Consider the following 22471-nt stretch of genomic DNA (forward strand, 5'->3'; position numbering starts at 1 on the left):
GAACAGACATTTTTCAAATGATAAAAAAAAATTAAAAATGCCCAAACATCACTAATCATCAGGGAAATGCAAATTAAAACTACAGAGAGAAACCAGCCTGTCAGAATGGCCACTATTAAAAAGTCAAAAACAATAGATGTTGGCACAGATGTGGTGTTAAGGGAACACTAATGCACTGTTGATATGTAACTTCCCTGAAGTTATATAGTAGTTGATATATAGCTACACTGTTGGTGGGAATGTAAATTAGTACAACCTCTATGGAAAACAGTATGGAGATTTCTCAAAGAACTAAAAGTGGAACTACCATTTGATCCAGCAATCCCACTACTGGCTATCTATTCAAAGGAGAAGTCATTATATCGAAAAGACACCTGCACTCATGTGTTTATTACAGGACAATTCACAATTGCAAAGACATGGAATCAACATAAGTGCTCATTAACTGATGAATGGATAAAGAAAACATGTGTCCATATATACACACATACACACACACACACACACACACACACCCCCATGGAATACTACTGAGCCATCAAAAAGAATGAAATAGTGTCTTTACAGCAACTTGGATGGAACTGGAGGCCATTATCCTAAGTGAGGTAACTCATAAATGGAAAACCAAATACCAGATGTTCTCACTAGCAAATGGGAGCTAAGCTGTGGGTATACAGTCATACAACATGACATAATGGACAATGGAGACTCAGAAGTGGGAGGATGAGGGATGAAAACTTACCTACTTGGTAACACTTTACACTATTCGGGTGACAGATACACAAAAAGCTCAGACATCACCACTATACAATTCATCCATGTAACAAAAAAACACTTGTATTCCCTAAATTTATTGAAACAAAAAAATTAAAAATAAATAAAAATAGAAGCATACCATTTGCAATAGCAACAAAAAATGTAAAGTAACCAGTAAAAAATTTAACAAAAGATATCTATGACTGTCATGGAAAAATACTATAAAGTTATGTTGAAAGACACTGAAGAAAACCTAAGTAAATTAAATGATGCATCATGATCATGGGATTCAATGCAGCTCCAATCAAAATTCCAATAGGTTTCTTTTCTTTGACCTTTACAACAAGGTTGTAAAATTTATATAGAAGAACAGACAGACTTCCCTAAAAGAGAAGAGCAAAGTAGAAATATTTGCTCCATCAAGAATTAGAAAGCTATTGTGGGAAAGACAGTGAAGTATGGTTCAAAGGATGGCTGGAACTAGAACAAATTGGACAAGCCATAAACAGATGCAGCACATGTGAAAACTTAATTCACATCAGAGTAGGATTGAAAATCAATGCAAAGTGGATAAACTGTTTAATAAATAGAACTGAAACAATTGCTTACCCAAATGGGTAAAAAAAATGAAATTGGATCATCACCCTCACTATACCTAGACAAAAATCCCAGATAAATTCAAGACTACATGTGAAAGGAAAACTTATAACACCTTAAAAATATAAGATACGAAATTACCTTTATGACCTCAGGTAGGAAAAAATTCCTTAAACAAAACTGAAATGTGAAACACAGTGTAAAAACAAAGTAAGTTTTTTGGGGGAAGAAATTCACAAATAAAAAAGTAGCAGAACACACACAATCCCCCAAGTTCTTAACAGTCCACCAAGAGGCACGCTTAGGTGGGGCATGGAAAGGACTCCAGGACAGGGACCCAGCCCTGAAATGCTCTATACAGATGGACAGGTGATTGAGTGACAGGGAGAGCTTCCTTCTCATAGAAGTGGCTGAGTGAGGAAAGGGTCTCTGGATGGCAGGGGCTTGGATGACACCTTTGTTTCTCACTCATGCCCCCAGGTCCAGCTCTCCACTAAGCTACTGAAAAGGGCTTGGAATGAAACCCCAGGACCAGCCAGAATTTCCTTCCTCAGTGTGCAGAGGCCATAGCGTTTCATCCTGAGCAGTCAGCTGGCCATGGTAGAGCTGTCTGCACATCGTATAGGAGAGATCTGGGCTGTGTGAAGTCTGCGTGGAAGGGGACAATGAAAAGGGAAAGGCTGGCGATGCTGTAGAAGGTGCTGAGAAAGGGGAGGGAGGTGCTGATCATTGTGCGGGCCCCAAGGTACAGGCATGGAAGGAATTCTCACTGCCTCTAATGTTGGTGCTTCTTCATGTCAGAAAAGCCATTTAAAGAAACAAGGATCACAGTCTTAGCTGTGATGGAGGGAATGACTTAGAAAGAAGCTAGACGCCGGGGTAGGGAACATTATAAAAACTGAGTCTACAAAGTCTGGAAGATACTCTAAAGAGGTTGCTTTTATAATTTCTGAGTTTCCACACACTGAAGTGAGGGTGTTGAAATGGAAAAACATAGAGAAAAAATGATTATTTCTTGATGTCAAATAATATTTTATAATTGTTACAGCCATAGTGATAAGAATTTGTTATTATTAATTCCCATTGGTTGAATGCTCTGTGCCATGCATTGTGCTAGATGTTCTCCGTATTTTGTCTTTAATATCCACGACAGTTGAAGTAGGTAAGTGAGAAAACTGAGATTCAGAGAGGTTAATTTGCACAGACTCACAGAACCAAAAGGTAACAAAGCCAGTATTGTTTGGCTGCAAAGTCCTATTCTTTCCTCTTGAACATCATTTAAACTTCCCTTTCTGAGTAAGGAGTAGATATAAGAAAGATCTGAAATGAAAATACTAAGTCCCAGGCTCTTCTAATGCTTCCCAGAAAGACAGTTTTGTATACTTTCTTTCACCACACACACGAGAAATGATCATCAAACTTTTCAGGGTTATGATTTTACACTATTTTCAAATGATTCTCTTTATGTCACACTTTTGTATGGCCTTTCCCAAAAACAGTAAGCACCTGCTGTGGTCTGAACTTATATGTCCGCTGCTAAGATTATGGTATTGGGGGCAGAGGCTTTGGGGAGGTGACTAGGTCGTCCTGCTGGCATTAGTGCCCTAGCAAAGGAGGCCTCAGAGAGCTGCCTGGCCTCCTGCCACCGTGTGAGGGCACAGCTAGGGGGCCTTATCCATAAGGAAAGGGCCCTCACCAGACTTGGACTCTGCTAACACCCTGATCTTGGACTTCCTAGCCTCCAGATCTATGAGAGATAAAAGCTTGTGTTTTATAGGCCACCCAGCTTATGATATTTTGTTATAGCAGCCCAAATGGACTAAAATAGCACCATTTATAAATATCGTACCAGATGTGTCCAAAATTATCTGGAAACTTCCAATTTTTCTCTTTTAAGTTAAAAGATAAAGATCATATATTCTAACATTTGCTTTACATTTTATGTTAAATTATTCAATACCAGTAAGTACAGATAAAACAAAACCCAGATCATTCATACATGATAAAGTCAAATTATCATGATCAACTAGTCACTTCCTTCCATTCCTAACTTCACCTGGGAGAAGTTTCCAGAGCAATCAGGAGCCTTCCAATTAAACCCTTCACTTTGACTCTTTTCACATGAAATCCCTCCTGCTCTTTCTCTTCTTGATTTTCAATGCTGACTGATGCCATAGGCACCTGCAGGCATAGAGAGAATCAGAGAAGGCAACTTGCCTGTCATGTAGTGCATTTAGATGGTTATATGAAGAATAAAGAGATGACTTCTCATTTGATCTCAGCTGGGGATAGGCTTCTGATCAACTAATAGCACGGTAAGAAAAACCCAGTAGGTAGCTCAAAAGATAATTTGTTTGGGTGGGCATTTGGCACCAAAATGAAAAGTTGGCCAGGCAGTAATTTTGAAGTCAGAATTTTAACCTACAGAAAGCAAACTGGTACATGCAAATGGCATTTGCTAATCAGCAATTGCTCTGTGGGTTTTGAAACAGCAGTGAAACGATCTCCTACTGGACACTAACCACGAGTTGGAGCCATTAGTGTGTGACTCTGAACTTAATTAAAACTGATTTTCTTTTAACTCTAAATTCCATACTTTTATGATCTCTGACCTGTCCCAAATTATTGAGGCTTTACTAAAACATTCTGGAAAGAATGTTTGTTTCTCTTACCGAAGATGGTGCTCCATCAACCCTCCATAGCTGATGTTTCTGCACCTGGACCCGGTGTTACAAAGAAGGCCTTGGACAAAGAGAAGAACACCCTGGCTAGGCAGATCCCGGGCTTGCAAGTAACCTGGATGCAGAAGCAAAAAACAAGTGAGTCCTTATTCCTGCTACCAGCAATGGAATTCCTGTTGAGTTAGAATTGTAATATGTCACATCAAATTATTATATTGTTAGCCCTGTTATTAATTTAAAGGAGATCTAAGGACTCAGACAAAACAAACAAACAAAAAACGCTTTATACCTAATGCCTTTGCCCGAGGGCCAGCACTCACCCTTCAAGGCAGAATGGCTCTGAGCAGCCACAGTTGTGCGATCCACTAGCTTCCCCACCCACGGGTGGCAGTAGCTCTGATGCACAGCCAGGCCTCCAGACACAGCCCTCTAGAAACAGGCCTTGGGCAGGAAGAATAAGAATGCATGCTTCCTCCCTTTTCATATAAAAATTTAGGAGTTTTTAGTTCTGACAAAAATTTCAAGTTCAATACAACTTGAATTCTTAAATGTTTGAGTGTGATTGCTAAATATCACACAATGCAAGAAAGTTTTTCTACACTGCGTAGGACTTTTCAGGACAAAAGTTGCTACAATAAGCCACCTCCCTTGAGATAGGACTGTTCACACTTGCCCCAACCATGTCTGCTCTTCACAGCGCCGGGTGGATGGGGTGGTGGGGGTGCTGACTGCAGGCAACTCGGAAGTTCCGAATCTAATCTACTGTGGTCATGAAACCCTGGCAACAGCCTTTCCCCTCAAGTCTAGTTTGGTCTGGGAGATGATCTCACTCCCCAGAACCTGGAGACCCACTATGCCCAGCATTTAACACATAAAAGACATTCACTAAATGATGAATGAATGAATGAATGAAAAATACATGAATAGGCTTTTAACTAAGGGGGCAAATTGAGTTGTTAGCAGACATATGGCCCAGTGCTCTAGAATGGAGACCACAGAGGGATTTGGGGTTATATCTTAGCTAGTAATAAAAGGTGCATGACTTCTGCGTCCTGTCTTTCTCAGAAACACATCAGGAATGGTAATCACCACAGCGGGGTGGTTCAGTGGGTCAGAGATTTTGAGGACACTAGTTCTGGATACAATTTGTCTCCAAGACTACAGATTTGGCTTGGTATTATTGGGCCACCTTGTAATACAAATAACCAAGTGTGAAGGTCTTGAACATCTGATGGAACACAATTAAAAATGGGCTTTACAACCTCCATTTTACAGATAAGGATGCCGAGGCTCCCAGACTTGTCTTTCCCCAAGTCACACACCCCAAAGAATGGCTCCAAGTTGAACACTCATTCCCCCACCCTATTGTCTCCCCAGGTAGCAGCCCTAGAATGGAGACGTCTGTCCAGCACCCCAGCATCCCCAGGGCCCATCTGAGACCAGGCGCACTTTCCCAGGTCCCTCTGCATCCCTGACCATTTCCTCTCCTCCTGTCTATGGAAGTGGGAACGCAAAGGCCACTCAGCCCTGGCCCAGCGGTGTTTTCACAGCCGTGTGTAGCTCGAGGGAGCAGCAGCGTCCTGGGCTTATTCTGGCCTCGATGCCTGTGCCTGTCCCCCTGCCCAGGCCAGACTCCACCAGCACAAACAATATTTCACTTGGGCAGATACATCGACAAAGCTTCTCAAGCTTCTATTTTTCATCTCTCAGGGTACTTAATGGTAAACTTTACTTCTCTATGCAAGGAATCTTAACTTTAGAAGATTATTTATTCCTAGTGAAAATATCCATATATGCAGTCTTAGGCCTCATTTTAAAATCCTCAAATCCACTTCACCTTTTCTAAGGTACTTTCCAGGCAGAGCACAAGAAGGGGAGCGAGCTCTCCCGCACCAGGACAGGGGCAGAACATCCTCAAGTGGTCCTCACAGCAGCCACTTCAGGCTTCAGAAACAGCCCAGCTCATGATGAAAGGTGTGTTTCCCTGGCGTGACGTCTATGTCTCATCTCTCTCAGGAACACACGAGGAATGGTGGCTGCCACGTGGGGTGTTCAGTGCATCAGAAATTGAGGACTCTAGCCCTGGACACACTGTCTCCAAGACTGAGAATTTGACATGGTAACATCAGGCCACCCCAAAACAGCAGGAAGCGTGAGGGAGGGGGACGAATGTTCGCTGGTCATCTCTGTGCCAGGCCCCGTGCTGGCCCTATGCTCGTGACCAGCTTTCTCGCTGAGTCTCACGGCAACCCTGGGAGGCAGGAGAAATTAGCTGTCTTTACTGAGAGGAAGCTCACGGAGGTTATGCCCTGTGCCCGTGGCCACAGAGCTGGTGGGTGCCACGATGGAGCTTCAACATATGGTCCTTAAACAATTTTGGCTCTTGGATCACTTTGAGACTCTGACAAATCCTTCCCTTCCTAAAAATGCTCATCTGACTCAATCTCTGGGAAACATGTCCGGGTTTCTTTACGTCACATCTTTGTTGGGCTGAACTCCTGATACAAAGCAAGAGCTTAAGAAATGTTTAAGAAATGGATGGAAACTTTGGGGATAAGGAACAGCATAAACTGCTCTTTCCATATGGCAGGACTGAGCTAGGACCACACTGGATTGCAGATTGAACACGCTATTATTTGCAACCAAATAATTCTCAATTCTGTATTAGCCGCTGTCAGCTGGAGGCTTCCCATCAGCCCTGGATGCCGTGTTACCCGCAGGTCACATGCAGGCTCCCACCTGTTTCTCCTGCACAGTAAGCCTGGTTTTCTCCCACGTACCTTCCCCCTTCTCATCACCCCTCATTCTTCAGGCCACTGCAGTTTGGGGCCTCCACGTGCCACCATGCCACTGACCTGCCCTGGGGACTCGTCAGCCCTGATCTCACACATGTGGCAACAGCACCTGCCACTGTGCCACACCTCCTTCAAGTGCTTCTCAGACAGACGCCATATTCTCTTCATTTTCCCTCCAGCACTCTGGCTGCTGCCATTGTCCCCTCTGCCTGGCCCTCGAATGTGCCCTTCCATGTCCTGGGTCTCCCGTGTTCTATGTCTCTTCCTTGGGAGTCCTCATCTATGGGCTTCCAGACTCGTGATCTGACTGACGGGGCTGCTCAGCCCAAAGTGCCCACACTGGGCACAGCTCCCCGAACCCCTACTCTGGCCGCACCTCTTCAGTTTGGGTGAGGGTGTGTGCTCCACCCAGTGGCCCCAGTCGGAGGCCTCCCTCCTCCTGCACCCGGCCAGTAGTTGCTCCTTTCAATCCTCCTCCTTCACGTCTGTCCAGTCTGCTCTTTCCCCTTACTGCACACCACAACCATCCCTTTCCAGGTTACTCGAGAGCTCCGTAAACTGACCTTGCATCCTCCAGTGCTGCTCTCCACCCCAAGTTCAACCTCGGCCAGCATCTAGAACTTGACCCCTGAATGCCCATCGTATTATGATCTTGCCTGAAGCCTTTCGATGGCCCCTCAGCGCTCTTTGAGAGTGCACCGTCCTCCACACCACACCAAGCCCTTTATGGATCTGACCCTGCTGACTCCCCCAGCCATGTCTCTGCTTCTTAGTCACAACGAACTGCTTTTGTTCCCCTTTGGGCCTTGCCCCGTGCTGTCTTCCCTGCCTAGACCATTCCTCTCCTGCACCCCTTACTGACAAAGTTGCACACTGCTGGCTCCTCAGAGGCCTTGCCCTAGAGCGGGTTGGCCACCCCCCTACGTGCTCACACGGCCCCTGTATGAAACCCCGTCATGGCAGTTTTCCCATCATATTGTGATAGTCTGGCCCTACAGTTCAGTAAAGGCAGGGAAAATACCTTGTCCACAATTTTATCCGCAGCAGGCCTGAAACACAAAAGGCACTCAATACAAATTTCCTGAATGAATAAATTAGTAAACTAGGAACCCTGAAAGGCTTTTCAACATTTCCTAAATGTAGTTTTACTAAAACGGCATCACCATTTTCTGCAATACACAATGGAACCCCCAAAAACAAAGAGAAACTACTAGGACTGTTCCCTTTTCTATGTGTAAAACCTGAATATAGCTGACGCACTATTTTGGGTAAATCTCAACACTTCATAATCCTTTGTTCATGTAACACTTACAGAATCACCACGCTATACATATTTTAAGTGGCATAGTCTGACAGAAACAAAACAGGCCATCGTTTTTCAAGAATGAAGCTATTGAGGTTTCAAATCAGATTAACAAAATGGCCTGTCTAATCATGTTCCTGGAACATAGGAAGTTATCAATAACAGCTTATTGGTGCAACACCATCATGGTTGTCATCGTCACAGTTATCACTATCATCACCTTCATCACCATCACCATCATCATCTCCATCATCACCATCATCACCACCATCATCACCATCAATATCTTGTTGGTTAACTGTGAAATGCATCTCCCACTTTTCCTTCTTCTTCTACTCTTCCAATATTTATAATGGTTTATATTCTTATGCCCAAATTGTGTCAGTTTAGTTGGAAGAAGAAGTCTATCTGCTAGATTGAGTAAACATATACGAATATCATTCTGAAAAGAAAAAATCTACATAGTTGCTTACCGGCACATGCCTGAGATACATTGCTATTGTCAAAACTTTATTCATTCTACTCAGAATTCAGAGTATACAAAGAACAGAAAAAAGAGCACTATTTTTTTCTCTCTAAAGGTTTTTAATTCAAAAACTGTATTAAAAAGTCAAACTTACAATTGTCTCTGTGTCTGGGAGGTTCTTGAAGACGAAGTACTGTCAGAATCATGAACAGGAGACATGGCCAGAAGAATTCAGCAAGGGAAAGGACCTGGGGACATTTTTTTAAAATATAGCACTTGAATAAATTGCAGAGCTTTACAATGTTTCCATCTCTTGAAGGAGCTTATTATAATCCCTACTATGTGTCTACAATCATTTGGGACAGGGGCCCGCCGAGAAGGCCTAGCTCATTTGTCACTGCGTCCAGATCTGCGACTGCGTCATCTCCCTGTCCTCCCACCAGACCCCACTTCTGCTTTTCTCCTTTTTCTGCACATTTTTATTGATTACAGAACTTATGACATTAAAGAAATTAATAACTTAACTCATATTTCCCACACTCCAACAAATTAAATGTTATTTTTCTAATTTCTTTAACATTCCTGATTTTTGCATCCAAACAGATACTTTTCCAGCTTTGGTGGTAGCACTCATTTCTCATTTACCTTCATCTTATGCATATTTTTCAATAGTGCCACATGAGGTTCATAATTTTCAGCTTGCTGATTGCATAACATTCGTACTGAATTGATATATCATAATTCACATACCTATTCTTCTATCAAGGAACATTTTTGTGTATAAATAATTTTTCTTTTGAATTACTTTGTTAAGATTGGAATAAATTCCTAAAACTAAGATCACTGGAGCCAAATCTCTTCACACATACTACAAAAGAGCTACCCAAAAGGATTGCAATAATTTGTACAACCCTGAATTTTCAAAGTTAAAAGAAAAGGAACTGCCATTGATACATGAAATTTGATTATTTGAGAAAGAAATACCACCTGTAAAGTATAGCCCAAAGAAAAATTAAATTTAGAAAAGTCTTGATCATCATAAAATTATTTTTATTGTCATCATTCTTCACTTGTTTTTTATGGTAGATAATCTTCTATTGACTTCAGGTGATATCCTTCTATAAAAATGAAAGTTTATAGCCAGACACAAAACAGGAAAGGTATTGAATAAATGCACACACAAAAACCCAAAAATCTTCAAGTTGAGGATGACCAGGCAAACACTGAAGAGGATGTCTTACTGTTTCAGACTCCCAGTTATAATGCTCTGAACTAAAATGACCTTCTGGTGGCATTTGCTCCTTTGTCCCGCACACTGCTGTGGTCATACCCCACTGTCGTAATCCTTCCCTGTAAGCGGAGCTAAATGTGAACAGGTGAGTGGCCTGAATCCATCAAGACAAAACACAGGTGGAAAAGAGTATTTCGATCCCTGGTGTAATTAAAGAAGAAAAGAAAGCACCCTCTTTGAAATCGTCCATGAGGAAGTATTTCTTGTGCCAAAAAGTGCGTCATGATCAAAAGTTTTCTGACAAAGTGCTGAAACCCAATATCACACATTCTGATAGAGAAAATGTCTGTGGGAGGTCACCCTCTGGTTCAAGGGATCATAATTAAACTAGAAAGAAAAGACAAGGACACTCAGGAGATCACAGTTCATTTAAGTCATTTTGGTCATCCTCTATAGCAAATTAATAATTTACTGGAGTATTGGGGTAGGAAGGTGGTAGGGGAAGATTCAATAATTAATTCTGGCTGAACATAAACTAGCAAAATTTAGAATGTACCTCATATTAAACAATGACTTGATACCATAAAGAATAAACAATTTTTTATTCTATTTCATTTTTAGTAACATCTGATAGCTGTTTTTAAGACAGAGCTATAAAGAAAATAAAAAATGGTTTATAGACCCAAGATTTATGTATATAACAACTTTTGATATTATAAATAAATAAATAAGCATGTGCGTGATCAGGAAATTTTAAAGGTACAGAAAGATTACCACTACTCTCCCAACGAATAAATTATCTTAATAGTTCACTTATAAAAAACATGTATAATCATAACTAATGTTTTTAGAAACAATTTTTCATATGAGCACTTCTAGATGTGCCTAATTGCTTTAAAAGACTACATAATATTCTACCATAGGATTGAATTTGTTTAACCAATTACCTAATTATGGAAATTTCCATCATTTTCTGTTTGGGGCCAGTGATGTCATGAGTTTCCTTTCCATGTCTGGCTTTTGTAAATGTATCTGTGAGGTAACATTGCTAAATGGGATTACTGAGCCAAAGTGTCTATCATTTTTAATGTGGATTTTTAATTTGGATAGATATAACAAAATGCCCTCATTCTAAGCTAATCATCATTCAGTCCAGTAACACTCTCAGTAGCACCTGGGATTAACAAACTTTTAATTCTTTGTTAAAATGATATAAAAATATAGCAATAAATTTATTTAATTATTAAGATCAAGTATTTTTCATAAGTATGTAATAATTCCTTATCTCTTTCTGTTCTTTCAGGTAACTATATTTCAATTAAATTGTTCTTTTTTTTTTTTAACTGACTTATAAACCATAATTTCCTATTTTTTAATTAAAGAATTCAGCCCTTTCTTGGCGTAAGGTATTATAAATATTTTTCCAATTTTTATTTACCTTTTTATTGTCTAAATCTTTTATGGAATCAATTTATCAATCTTTTTATTTATTGTGCCTAAATTTTTCTCTACACACAAAGCAAATATAATTGAAAGGACCCTACCAGAGCCAAATTATACTAGTCAGTAGCAACTCTAAAATTACAAATATTTATCAGTCCAGTCTGTAAATCAAAGGCAAATCTCCTGTTTCAAATGGAAACAACATTGGTAAAAAAATAAAATCCCACATCTCACAATTTAGAAATTTCTCTGAGGATCTTGAAATAAAAATAGAACTTCAATTAAACCTAAAAACAAAACAAAAAAACACCACAATATCTCAGTTTTTTATTTACAAGCTGGTCACTGACCTTTCTGACAAACACAGTAGGAAAAATCTTTCATTGTTCCAAATCTGAAGCTACTTCATTCAAGAGAAAAGTATCCAGACACCCAGTTCTGCTGTGTCATTGTCCATTGTGAGTGAGTGAATCACCTCCTTTCAGGAGACTGTTTCTCTGCAGGGCTGCAAAAGCAGCCTTCACTTTCTCATCACATTTTTTTATCATGTTTTCCTTTCTCATGTGTCATTATATCCTGGAATCTTCCTTACTGTTGTTAATCTTATCCCTGTTAATTGGAACGCTTTCTGATGAATGCTAGAGCCTCGCCGTGTCTCCCTCACTCCAGGCCCTCCAGTGCTGGCTTCTTACCACCAGGAACTGATCTGAGCAAAACCATACTCATGCTGTGCAAAGGCGCCTAAGTAGATGCTGTTGTGGGCTCTGCTCTCAAGAAAAATACTCATCTGGTAAACCTATCAGTGCTTAAAAAACAGTAGCCACCCTTGCAAACACCACGAGCCCTCTACTCTGCTGGGAGGGAGGCTCCCCCAGAAGAGGGTGGATGTGCTCAGCTCCACACCCTGAGCTTCACATCCCCAGGCCTCTCACCACGGCTTCCATGGATGGCCAGGTCCCTGTCCCATTCCCCATTCCTCTCACACTACCGCCTGAGGGTGAATATAAACCTTTCTGTTGTTCCTTCAGTACAGCTGAGCCACAATGGCATTTGGGGAGACCTTAACAATACATACATGGGAGCATGTACACCCCTGGGTAAAATAGTATATTAAAACTTTTTCACAGACTTTTTCTTTTCCCAGACAAAATTAAGGAGGAAAGAAAAAAGAGGGAAAAATTTGTCTTTGCCTAATATGAAAACATAAACAAGTCACTAACAAATTTTTAGAGCAGATCAGACAAGTTCACCATGCCTCAGGCCTAACTCAGTCCAGCATCTCTAAAGCCATAATGATGCACCCTCAGGATCCTGATGACTGCAACAGTCTGAGTTTTGCACCGAAAAATCATTAATCTGCCATTCTGCTTCTGTAAACCTGCTTGCTCCTGCTTACTCAAGATAGTACCCCCGGCCGGGCGCGGTGGCTCACGCCTGTAATCCTAGCACTCTGGGAGGCCGAGGTGGGCGGATCGTTTGAGCTCAAGAGTTCGAGACCAGCCTGAGCAAGAGCGAGACCCCACCTCTACTAAAAATAGAAAGAAATTATATGGACAGCTAAAAATATATATAGAAAAAATTAGCCGGGCATGGTGGCGCATGCCTGTAGTCCCAGCTACTCGGGAGGCTGAGACAGGAGGATCCCTTGAGCTCAGGAGTTTGAGGTTGCTGTGAGCTAGGCTGACGCCACGGCACTCACTCTAACCTGGGCAACAGAGTGAGACTCTGTCTCAAAAAAAAAAAAAAAAAAGATAGTACCCCCAGCACAGAAATTCCTAAGTGACTACAACACCCATGTTCTGGGTAAGATGATTACAGCACCCACGTTTTGTGTGAAGCTATTATGACACTCATGTTTTGCGTGAACAAGATATGGCCCAGAGCCCAAACTGCATAGATCCTGTTACACCAAAGATAAGAAAATGATATAATGCTTACTCAAGGCTTTTTGTACACATGCTTGCTCTATCTTAATAGTTTTCCACCCACAAACTTACAATATAAAAACTTGCTGTTTCAAAGGCTTGCGGCTGCTTTCTGTGCCACCTTTGGGCAGTGCAGAGAGTAGTCACTGGCCAGCTAATAAAGACTCCTGATTTGGCTCAATTTGGTCTTTAGGTGGTCATTTCTCACATCTCAGACCATAACAGTGACTTTCTGCAATACCCACATCTGTGGAGACAAACACCCCAAAGGAGTCTCCCTATAAAACTTCTTCCAACAGAGGAGGTGGGGAAACTGCTGCTGGGAATGATCAAATGCAACAAGAAAAGTGAACAGTGAGGCTGACTCTCTTGGGAAAGTCTCCAAGGCTACATATTAAAATGCAAAAAGAATTCAAGGTTGGGGAACAATATCCCCAATGAGGTGGAGCAAACCTGGTACAAAACATTTAACAAAATGTCAAAAGAGAGCACATGAAGTTTGCATCTCATCTCAGATGATTCCCCTCCCACTTCTCCAATATCGTCTGGACCATTTCCTTCTGCCAGACAAACCTGGAGCATGCGGGATGAGCTCAGAGATCACACTAGAGACTGAGGGAGAAATCAGACTAGTCCAAGACTTATTGAAAAGAGAGTCAAGAACAAATGTAGTACTTGGGCTGAGCTGCCCAAGTGTGAGACAGATTAAAAGAGAGCACAGCAGTTGTCTAAATGTACGGGTGGGGCAGGGGTACAAACAAACAAAAAAGCAAGGATGCAAACAAAAGAAAGTCACAGAGCATGACTAGAGAAGAAACAACTCAAATAAAATGAAAAATTTCTTTACAGTTGATTTATCATTAGGAACAATTTAATGACAGCAAACATTCAGAAACAAAAGTTCAAAAAAAAGATGATAAATAAATGAAAAGAAAAAATAACAACAACAAAAAAAGTCAAGTCATCACTGTGGAATTCTAAATGATTTAGAAACCATAAAAAGAATATACATACTAGTTAAATTTAAATTTCTGAAATAAAGAAACAATGTGAAATAACAACAGTGATATTTTTAAAACATTTTCAAAGGCAAAAATATTGAGAAATGAAAGCTAATATATTTGAAAAATAAAGACTATACAACATAAGGATAATTGGCGTCCCTGAAGTAGAAAATCCCCATGAATGGGACAAAAAATACGTGCATATAACACAGGAGAATTTCCATTAACACGGAGAAGAAGAAGACTAAAAAACGATACTGTATTTCAGAAAGAAAAAAGGAAAAGCCATAGTTAAACTAAGCTATTAAACTTCAAGCTCTTGAATTTCAAAGATAAAGAATACTACAGATATCTAGAGAGAGAGAAAAGTAACTAACAAGAGGGAGAAAAATCAGGCTATCCTCAAACATGTCTTCAAAACATTCAATATTAGGAACCCAATGCATCAATATTTACAAAGTTCTAAGAGGAAGAAGGTATGATTTTTAAAAAATGATACCCAACCAAAATGGCCCTTAAACAAAAACCAATATACATATATTCTCAAGGATGAAAGAATACAGATAACATATTAACCGTGAACACTGAGGGAGAAAAAAAACTTGACAGTGAATCCAGACCAGAGGAAAATGCGACAAAATTAAAAATCCATTAATATGATTTCTGTTTCCAGCACTATGCTGCCTAGAAACAACAGGGCCATACCTCCCAAGAGAATGTAGTTTTTGTTGTTGCTGGTCATACTAGAAGTAAAAAAAAAATTTCCAAAGAACTGAGGGGAGGAGACTGATCAAAAAATAAATTAAAAACAGAAAAAGTCATGAACTGAGTCTTTAAGTGTAAGATTCAAGAGGAATGGAAAAAAGCAGGAGGGGCAATATTTAAATAACTAATTGCTGAGAACATTTTGTAACATATGAAAGACAGACACAAATTCATAAAGGAAATACATTTACTAGAAAAGATAAATTCACACTAAGATATGGTGTGGTGAAACTTTTATCGAGAGAAGATCTCAAAAGCAATTCAAGGAATAAAGACACACTACCTCAAAGGAATAATTAGAATTACCAAAGACTCATCAAAAGCAAGAAGCCAGAAGACAGTTAAATATCTTTAGACCACTGAGAGAAATTCTGTCAATCTAGACTTGTATACTCAGAAAAATGATTTCTTAAGAATTAAGTAGAAGAAATTTTTCAGCTATCAGAAACCAAGTTATCCAACAACAGGCTTACATTTTAAAAACTTTCACATAATATACTTTAATTTCAAATAATGCTTGGATTAAACTCACTATTTGAAAGACAAGGATTTTCAAGCTTGATTTTATAGAAAAAAATACTATACACTATATAGATAAAACTACAATATAAGGACACAGAGTGGTTGAAAGTAAAGAGATGAAAAAGGTGTAGCAGGTAAATGTTAAACAAATTAGCTATGTTAATATCAGACAAAGAGATTTTAAGATTAGGAATGTTGTTACATAGAGGATCACCATATATAAAAAGACTGGTAAAACAAATATATATAATAATTTTATGCATGTATATACTTCAGAAAATAGCCTCCAAATATATAAAGCAACAATTGATAGTACTGTGCTAGATAGTAGTCTACTACAGGAAGAAAATTCTAAACTTATATTCATAGAAGAATCCAATATCTGTCTCACAACAATTCTCTACAACAGCAAGAATTAGTAAGAACACATATCTTTTAAATAAGATGCAATTTGTATTACAATAAAAAATATAAAGGGTCTAAAGCAAAAAAAATAACTAAAGTGTGTGCAATTATTTCATGAAGAAAATGATAAAACTTTACTGAAAGACACCAAAGAGAACCTAAATAAATGAACAGATGAACACTATTAATGCATAAAAAACTCAAAATCATAAAGATGTTCATTCCACCCAGATTGCTCTATAGACTCAATGAAATTCTAACGGAATTCCAGCAGATTTTTGTTTGTTTTGTTTTGATTTTGCTGTTCTTGTCATACTTAACGACCTGATTCTAGATTGTATTTGGGAGAACAAAGGTCAGAAATATCCAAGACAGTTTTCATCAACAGGTTGAAAGAACTTGTCCTCCTACCTACCAAAGCGTTCTATAAAATATTAGTAATTAAAACACCGTGCTATGATTAATAGTTCCACAATCAGCAAACTAACCTGGAGAGCAGCATAGACAGCCTAGAAACAGAGCTGTGCATATCTGGAAACTCAATATATAAAAAAGGTGTCTGAGAGACCAAGGGGACGACAACTTGTTATTCCGCAAACTGTGCCATATAATTGGTTATTCTGGGGGGCGGGGGGCAGACAGGGATGGATTAGATCTTTACCACCATCATATACACAATTCTAAATATGTTAAAAAAAAAAAACCATAAAAATGTTTAGAATAAAACATAGAGTACCTTATTTATGCTTTGCTTATCCTTATAGAAGACACAAAAACCATAAACCACAAAGGAAAATTAAGCTACATTAAAATTAAAATCTCTGTTCTTCAGAAAAGCCATCTGAAGAGTGGAAGGGGCAGCCGCCGCCCCAGGATCTGTCTCCACGTGCGAAACTGACAGCGCAGCACCCGGGACTCGGGATGTGTGCAAAGTCCGCCAACCGGCCAGAGAAAGGCAACACGGCAGAAAACAGTCAGAGGGCGTGAGCAGACAAGAGTGAAATCCGGACACCTTATAAGATGCTCAGTAGTACTCAAGCAGATACAAATTAGACCCCACTGAGATACCATTTTACATCCACCAATTTGGGAAAAAGTAAAAAGTCTGACAAAATCCAGTGCCAGTGATCACATGGAGCAACAAGAACTTTGGGAAGCAATTTGACAAGATTAGTAAGCTGAAGATGTGCAAATTCTATAACCCAGTAATTCAACAACTATGTAATAGGTTGAACCCTGTTAATTTATTCATATTAGACTGGTTTAAACCTCTAAAAACATGTGGTTCAACAGAATATATAGCTGTTGAGAAGATGTAACACACGTAAGCCAACCGGAATGCTCAAGAGTGTTTACAACAGCCGTATTCTTGAATGAAAAACAAAATTGGCAGTTATGCAAAACCCATCAGCGGCAGAACGGATCGATGACTTGAGGTGTACTCGAGCAATAAAAATAAGTGCACTTGCTCATTGACTCATCGTCCGTTAGGAAGTGTACCATGTCAGGCACTGTCACAGGGCCTAGGGAAAGAGCAGTGAACAAACATGACCGAGTCCCTCCTGAGAGTGTGGGATGGATGTACTTGGGAAGTGCATGACGCAGAGCCTCACACGTTCCCTGATGAGGTTCTTCTGGGCTGCTGCTGTCAAGAGGACCAAGCCCTGTCCTCAGGTAGCTCATTTGTGTAGCCTTGGAGCCCTTACAAGGTCATGTTCGCCCATTACTTAATCCCCACGACTAACAGTGAGACGGGTAAGATTTTTACACAGTGGACATTGTGAAGATAATTATTTTTCCCAGTGTCCTTGAACTAATTTGTGGTAGAGCCGGGACAGAAGCTCAGGCCTGCAGATTCAATAAGAATCCTCCAGACTGAGTTTAAATCCATTTTAAATCCTCCGCTGGGAGGATTGGCTCATACAGCATGTGGTTTTGGTTGCAACTGAAAACCACAAAGAATAAAATGCTTCAGCACAAAAACTAAAACTGTAAATGAACTGAGAAGAGAAGATACCCTTCAGGAGAGGGGCTGGCCATGAGATCCCATTGGCTGAGAGAAGTGGAAAACATCATAATAAGTGTAGAATATCAAGGAAGCTGAAGTAAAGCATATAATTAGTCTGTTGCCCTTGTCCTTGGAAATAAAAGGCTTTACAATAAGCGTGAAATTCTATTATGTCTCTTTGGGGTGCTCAGGGCTTCTAGATACCAACCTCTCAGAAAAAGGGATTTTCCCAGACATAGTTTGAGGTCCTTGTTGTTAAGCCCTGCAAGGAAAGACCGCCCAATGTTCGCACAATGGGTTCAAACAAAGCATGAGTCAAAGTCGAAGAGAGTCAAACACTGAATAGCAACTACAGTTACAGTCGATCTGCCGAGATCCTTTACACTTAGGAGCTGAGGTTTCCAAAAATTTCTCCAGCAAAGTCCAAAACTCCCTCCCCATTCACGCCTAACGGGTACAATGCACACTAACTGGGTGAAAGGCACATAACCAAAACCTGTGTGCCCCAGTAATATTCTGAAAGAGAAAAAGATAAAAAATAAAAAAAAAAAATCCCTCCTCAAGTGAACTCTTTACAAACCTTTTAGTTAGTTGAATACTGAGAGAAAAAAATGAACAAACTTTTTCTTCCTTCCCTCTTTTTTTTTTTTTTTTGATTGCTTTTTAGCTTTCTATTGAAAAATAATGGGTTTCTTTCAACCTTCACTCATTAAACCTTTATTTAGCACTTACTCTGTCAAACATTGCACTAGAGACTTTGGCATTATAAAGATGAATGAGGAATAATTTCTTCCCCCAAGGAGACCAGCAAATGAAATATGAGGACTGGAAGGAGAAGCGTGTTGGTACAAGCTTCCTGGAAGTCAAGTAAGAAATACATTTTAAAATTGTGAAATGTGCCTACTCTTCAACCCAAAGATTCTCATTCAATGGATTTTTCATAAGAAAACAATTGGGAAATTGTCTAAAATATGTACAAAAAAACGTTATTTCAACATTGTTTCAATTGCAAAAAATTAGTTTAGAAACTAAACAGCAATCATTAGGGTATTGATACATTGTATTCAATGAAATACATAATAATTGTTACTTTTTTCTTAAATGAAGTTAAATATATGTGTCTGTTGAAATTTTTTAAATCCCCAATTGTTGTGGTCAGGGTTGGGATGTTTGAACTAGTGACAGCAGATAGTGTTTTTTTCTGCCGTGGCTGAGTCCAGTAAGTCTATGGAAGGCTGCAGCGAAAGGGAGACTGGCCAGGAGGTGAGTGCCTGGGGTGTGGAGCGCTCTATCCACAGCGACCCTCAAGTCATCCAGCCACCACGGCTCCAAGGGGAGAGAGGAGAGGTGGGCTGAGAGGACCCTCTCTTTCCAAGTTCCCGCTTACAGTGAATGCAAATCTACCCAAAGTGCAAACTGGACTAATTTTTAAGTCAAAATTGTTCTCAAATATATTTGGTGAGTAAATATATTCCAAAAACAAAGAAAATTCTGAAGGAAAAGTAAGTTCTAGAACAGAATCAAATCATACAAAATATGAGACATATGATAAAGTATCAATGCTTTAAAAAACAAAATTGGTGCAAAAAAAAAGAAATGTCGATCAATATAATAGCATGGGAAGTCAAAAGATAGATTCTACTTTGTTTCAAAATATATGATGAGATGATATTTTCAGTACAAGGAGGTAAGAAAGAGCGATTCAACAGTGGCATTAGGCCACCTGAGTTTGGATTTAAAAAAAAAAAATAAAGCCTTACACAATACTCAAAAGTATACTCTAAGTAAATGAAAGTTAATTCCAGAAAAACTAGAAGAGAACAGAGTATTAATCAAACCTGTAGATAAATGAAATATAATTTCAACAGTTTTGAAATTATAAAAAAATATAAAGAAACAAAAAGATGATAAGATATACAAATTAAATCTGAGCAATAAAAATAAGAAACAAAAAAAAGACAATTAACCCAAGAAATACTTGCCATACATGTAATCACCAGGCCTCTAATTATACAATGGGAAAAGAATTTGATGGACAATTCATATAAGAAAATATATATATGAAAAAAATTCATTCTTACACTAACTCCTCAAAATAGGAAATTAGATGAACTTTAATAGACCATGGTACATGGACTAAATTTGCAAGCACAGAACCCACAGGGCCAAGGACAGTGCAGTGCTGGGCTCACCGACTGGCGTGACACGAACTGCTCGTTCCTGTTGAGAGCGGCCGGCCGGCAGGTGGCGTGAACTGTAGAGGTGGAGAATAACCTGAGTTCCCTTTTGGCTCAGCCATGGTGCTCTTTAGCATTTATCCTAAGATTATTAAGAATGTTCCCAGCAAGCAGGTAATGTTTAGTATGACAGGGCCTATCCAAATAGTAGCACGGTAGGATAATCAAGACACCACAGCAGAAGTGGCAAAGCTGGTTCCTCGACTAGGCCTGGAATTTGGGACTTACACCACCCATGCCAGTGTGTGCTGTGGACACAGAGGTCAAGGCCATGCTAGAGACAGCATCGAAGGCTGTCCTCTTGTAATGCCGCCAGTAGTTCCTGAAGGTTAACCATGTGGAGATGACCAAACCCATCCCTGGCATGTGCAAGACAGAGTTTCCTGATGCTCATTGTTTGGTGGCATTTTGTGCTAGTTCACCCACTCTAGTCTTCACCAAATAAATTCAGGGTGTTTCTTCAGTGCTGCTCACTCAAGGAACTGGGCAGGAGCGTCATGGGGTTCTGTGGGGGGTGAGAGCTCGACATCAGATGGAGCCAGGTCTGCTGCCTCCCTCTAATGGGCCTGGGCAAGTCACTTCCCCTCCCTGGCTTCAGTTTTCTGCATCTGTGAAGTGGGAATAAGAAATCCTGTCACGCAGGAGTGTGGGAGGCAAGAATAAAGCTAGGATCCTGGTCCAGGACCATGCTGGGAGATAGAGGACACTCTGACACCATCTGGCTTGGCTGTTGTGACAAAAGAACAGGAGAGAGACGGTGCGCTCAGGGCCCAGCGGGATTCCAGCACAACACTAGCATAACTCCCACTTCGAGTCTTCTGTATCAGCCCCTTTGTCTGCCGCTCAGCCGTGGTCCTGTCCATCTGGGACAGGGCACCACGCCTCCTGGCTGCTCCCCGCTCATCCCTAAGGAACAGCAACAGGGGGAACTAGGATGGAGAGATTCGATCTCCTAGGAGATCCAGATTCAGACCTGCAGGATGGCAGGTGCCGGTGAGGCATGTTTGGACAGCCAGAATGCCTGACATGGGACAGACAGCTCAAGGACCAGGTTCGGACCAGGCTTGGGTGGCATCCCTTGGGTGAGCCCTCTGGCTTAGCCTACAGCAGGCAGCTGAAGAAGAAAACATCCCCAGCGGGTATGATGCAGCGACAGAGGAGGGACACTTGGGGTGGAAAATGCAGCGCTGACTTCAGACAAAGGTTTGCTTGAAAGGGGCCCTCAGAGTCCCAAGCTGACAAAAGGAATATGCCTTTCAGTCCGACCCGTTCCCCAGTAAACAGCCTCCACCTCTTACACAATCTTAAAACAGCCTTGAGTTGCCTTTGCCTCTGCTCTCTCAAGTTATTGTTAGTATGAGGTGTGGTTTTTGTTCTGTTCTGTTTCGTTTTTGTTTAAACCTGTCTCATATTGAAAAGCTCAGGCCTATCTGGGCCAAAGTAATAACTGCACCAAGGGGGCCCCAGACCCTCCCAAGGAGACCTGCGTGCACACGCAGGGAGGAAAAGCCTCCTGGGAAGGAGGAGGTCCTCAGAGGTGTTTCTGGTTTTTGGTTTTTGTTTTTCACAGAAGCCACATAAATCCACCATCCTAAGTCAAATCTCCCAGATCTAGCCTTTTGACAAAGTGATAATTTTTTTCTCCAAAATGCTGTTAACAATTTCAGCAACAGAGCAACATAGGAGAATTTTATTTCTTTTACCCTGACAAACAATCAAATTGGTAAATGGAAAATTGGATGCCTGTTTTTGAAATCCAATCAGTTTTCCCTACCTTTAGAAGACTGGATGGTCCTACATTCTTCAACTCAGGAAACGACGTAGAACAAAAAGGATGCTTTACTGCCGCCAAGCCAACCTCCGAATGAGCCACTTTCTCTGTACAAGGAGTTCCCCCATTTCCCTTCAAAGTTGTGTTTATGTTTGGTTGTTTATTTCATCACTAGTACTTTGAGAAAGAAGGTGGGAGGAAAACGAAGCTAAAATTAAAGGATTAGAAGCCAATTAAGATCAACCAAAATTAAAGAAAAGACACTGCTGATACCATAATTATGAATGGAGACAGTATATGCCAGCTCCGTGCTATAAAGACACAAATTAATGCTTTTCATTAATTCAATTTCTGAACTGCTTCTCCTAGATCACTGCTCTGAGTAAACTGAGGCACACCTCCAGGACTCCTGGAACCAACTGACCAGAGGTCCTGGGACTCTGATGTGGAGAGAGAGCCCGGTTGAGGATGGCCAGAGCTGGCCTCCCTGTGTCCAGGAAATTCAGCATTATTCGGCCAGTGCAAGGGGACCACAGACATTCAACTAAAATTCAGCCGCTGA

At 40.5% G+C, this 22471-nt stretch overlaps 1 protein-coding gene across 1 annotated transcript in view; it reads right to left on the minus strand.

Moving 5' to 3' along the window:
• The window catches only part of ABCA13 (ATP binding cassette subfamily A member 13), a 459896-nt gene that overhangs the window by 431728 nt on the left and 5697 nt on the right, over positions 1-22471 (minus strand). Inside the window, 2 exon segments of the mRNA XM_069462020.1 lie at positions 4026-4149; positions 8753-8846. Coding sequence (XP_069318121.1) covers positions 4026-4149; positions 8753-8846 — 218 coding nt within the window.

The sequence above is a fragment of the Eulemur rufifrons genome, chromosome 29 (assembly GCF_041146395.1).
Source record: "Eulemur rufifrons isolate Redbay chromosome 29, OSU_ERuf_1, whole genome shotgun sequence".
Lineage (NCBI taxonomy): Eukaryota > Metazoa > Chordata > Mammalia > Primates > Lemuridae > Eulemur > Eulemur rufifrons.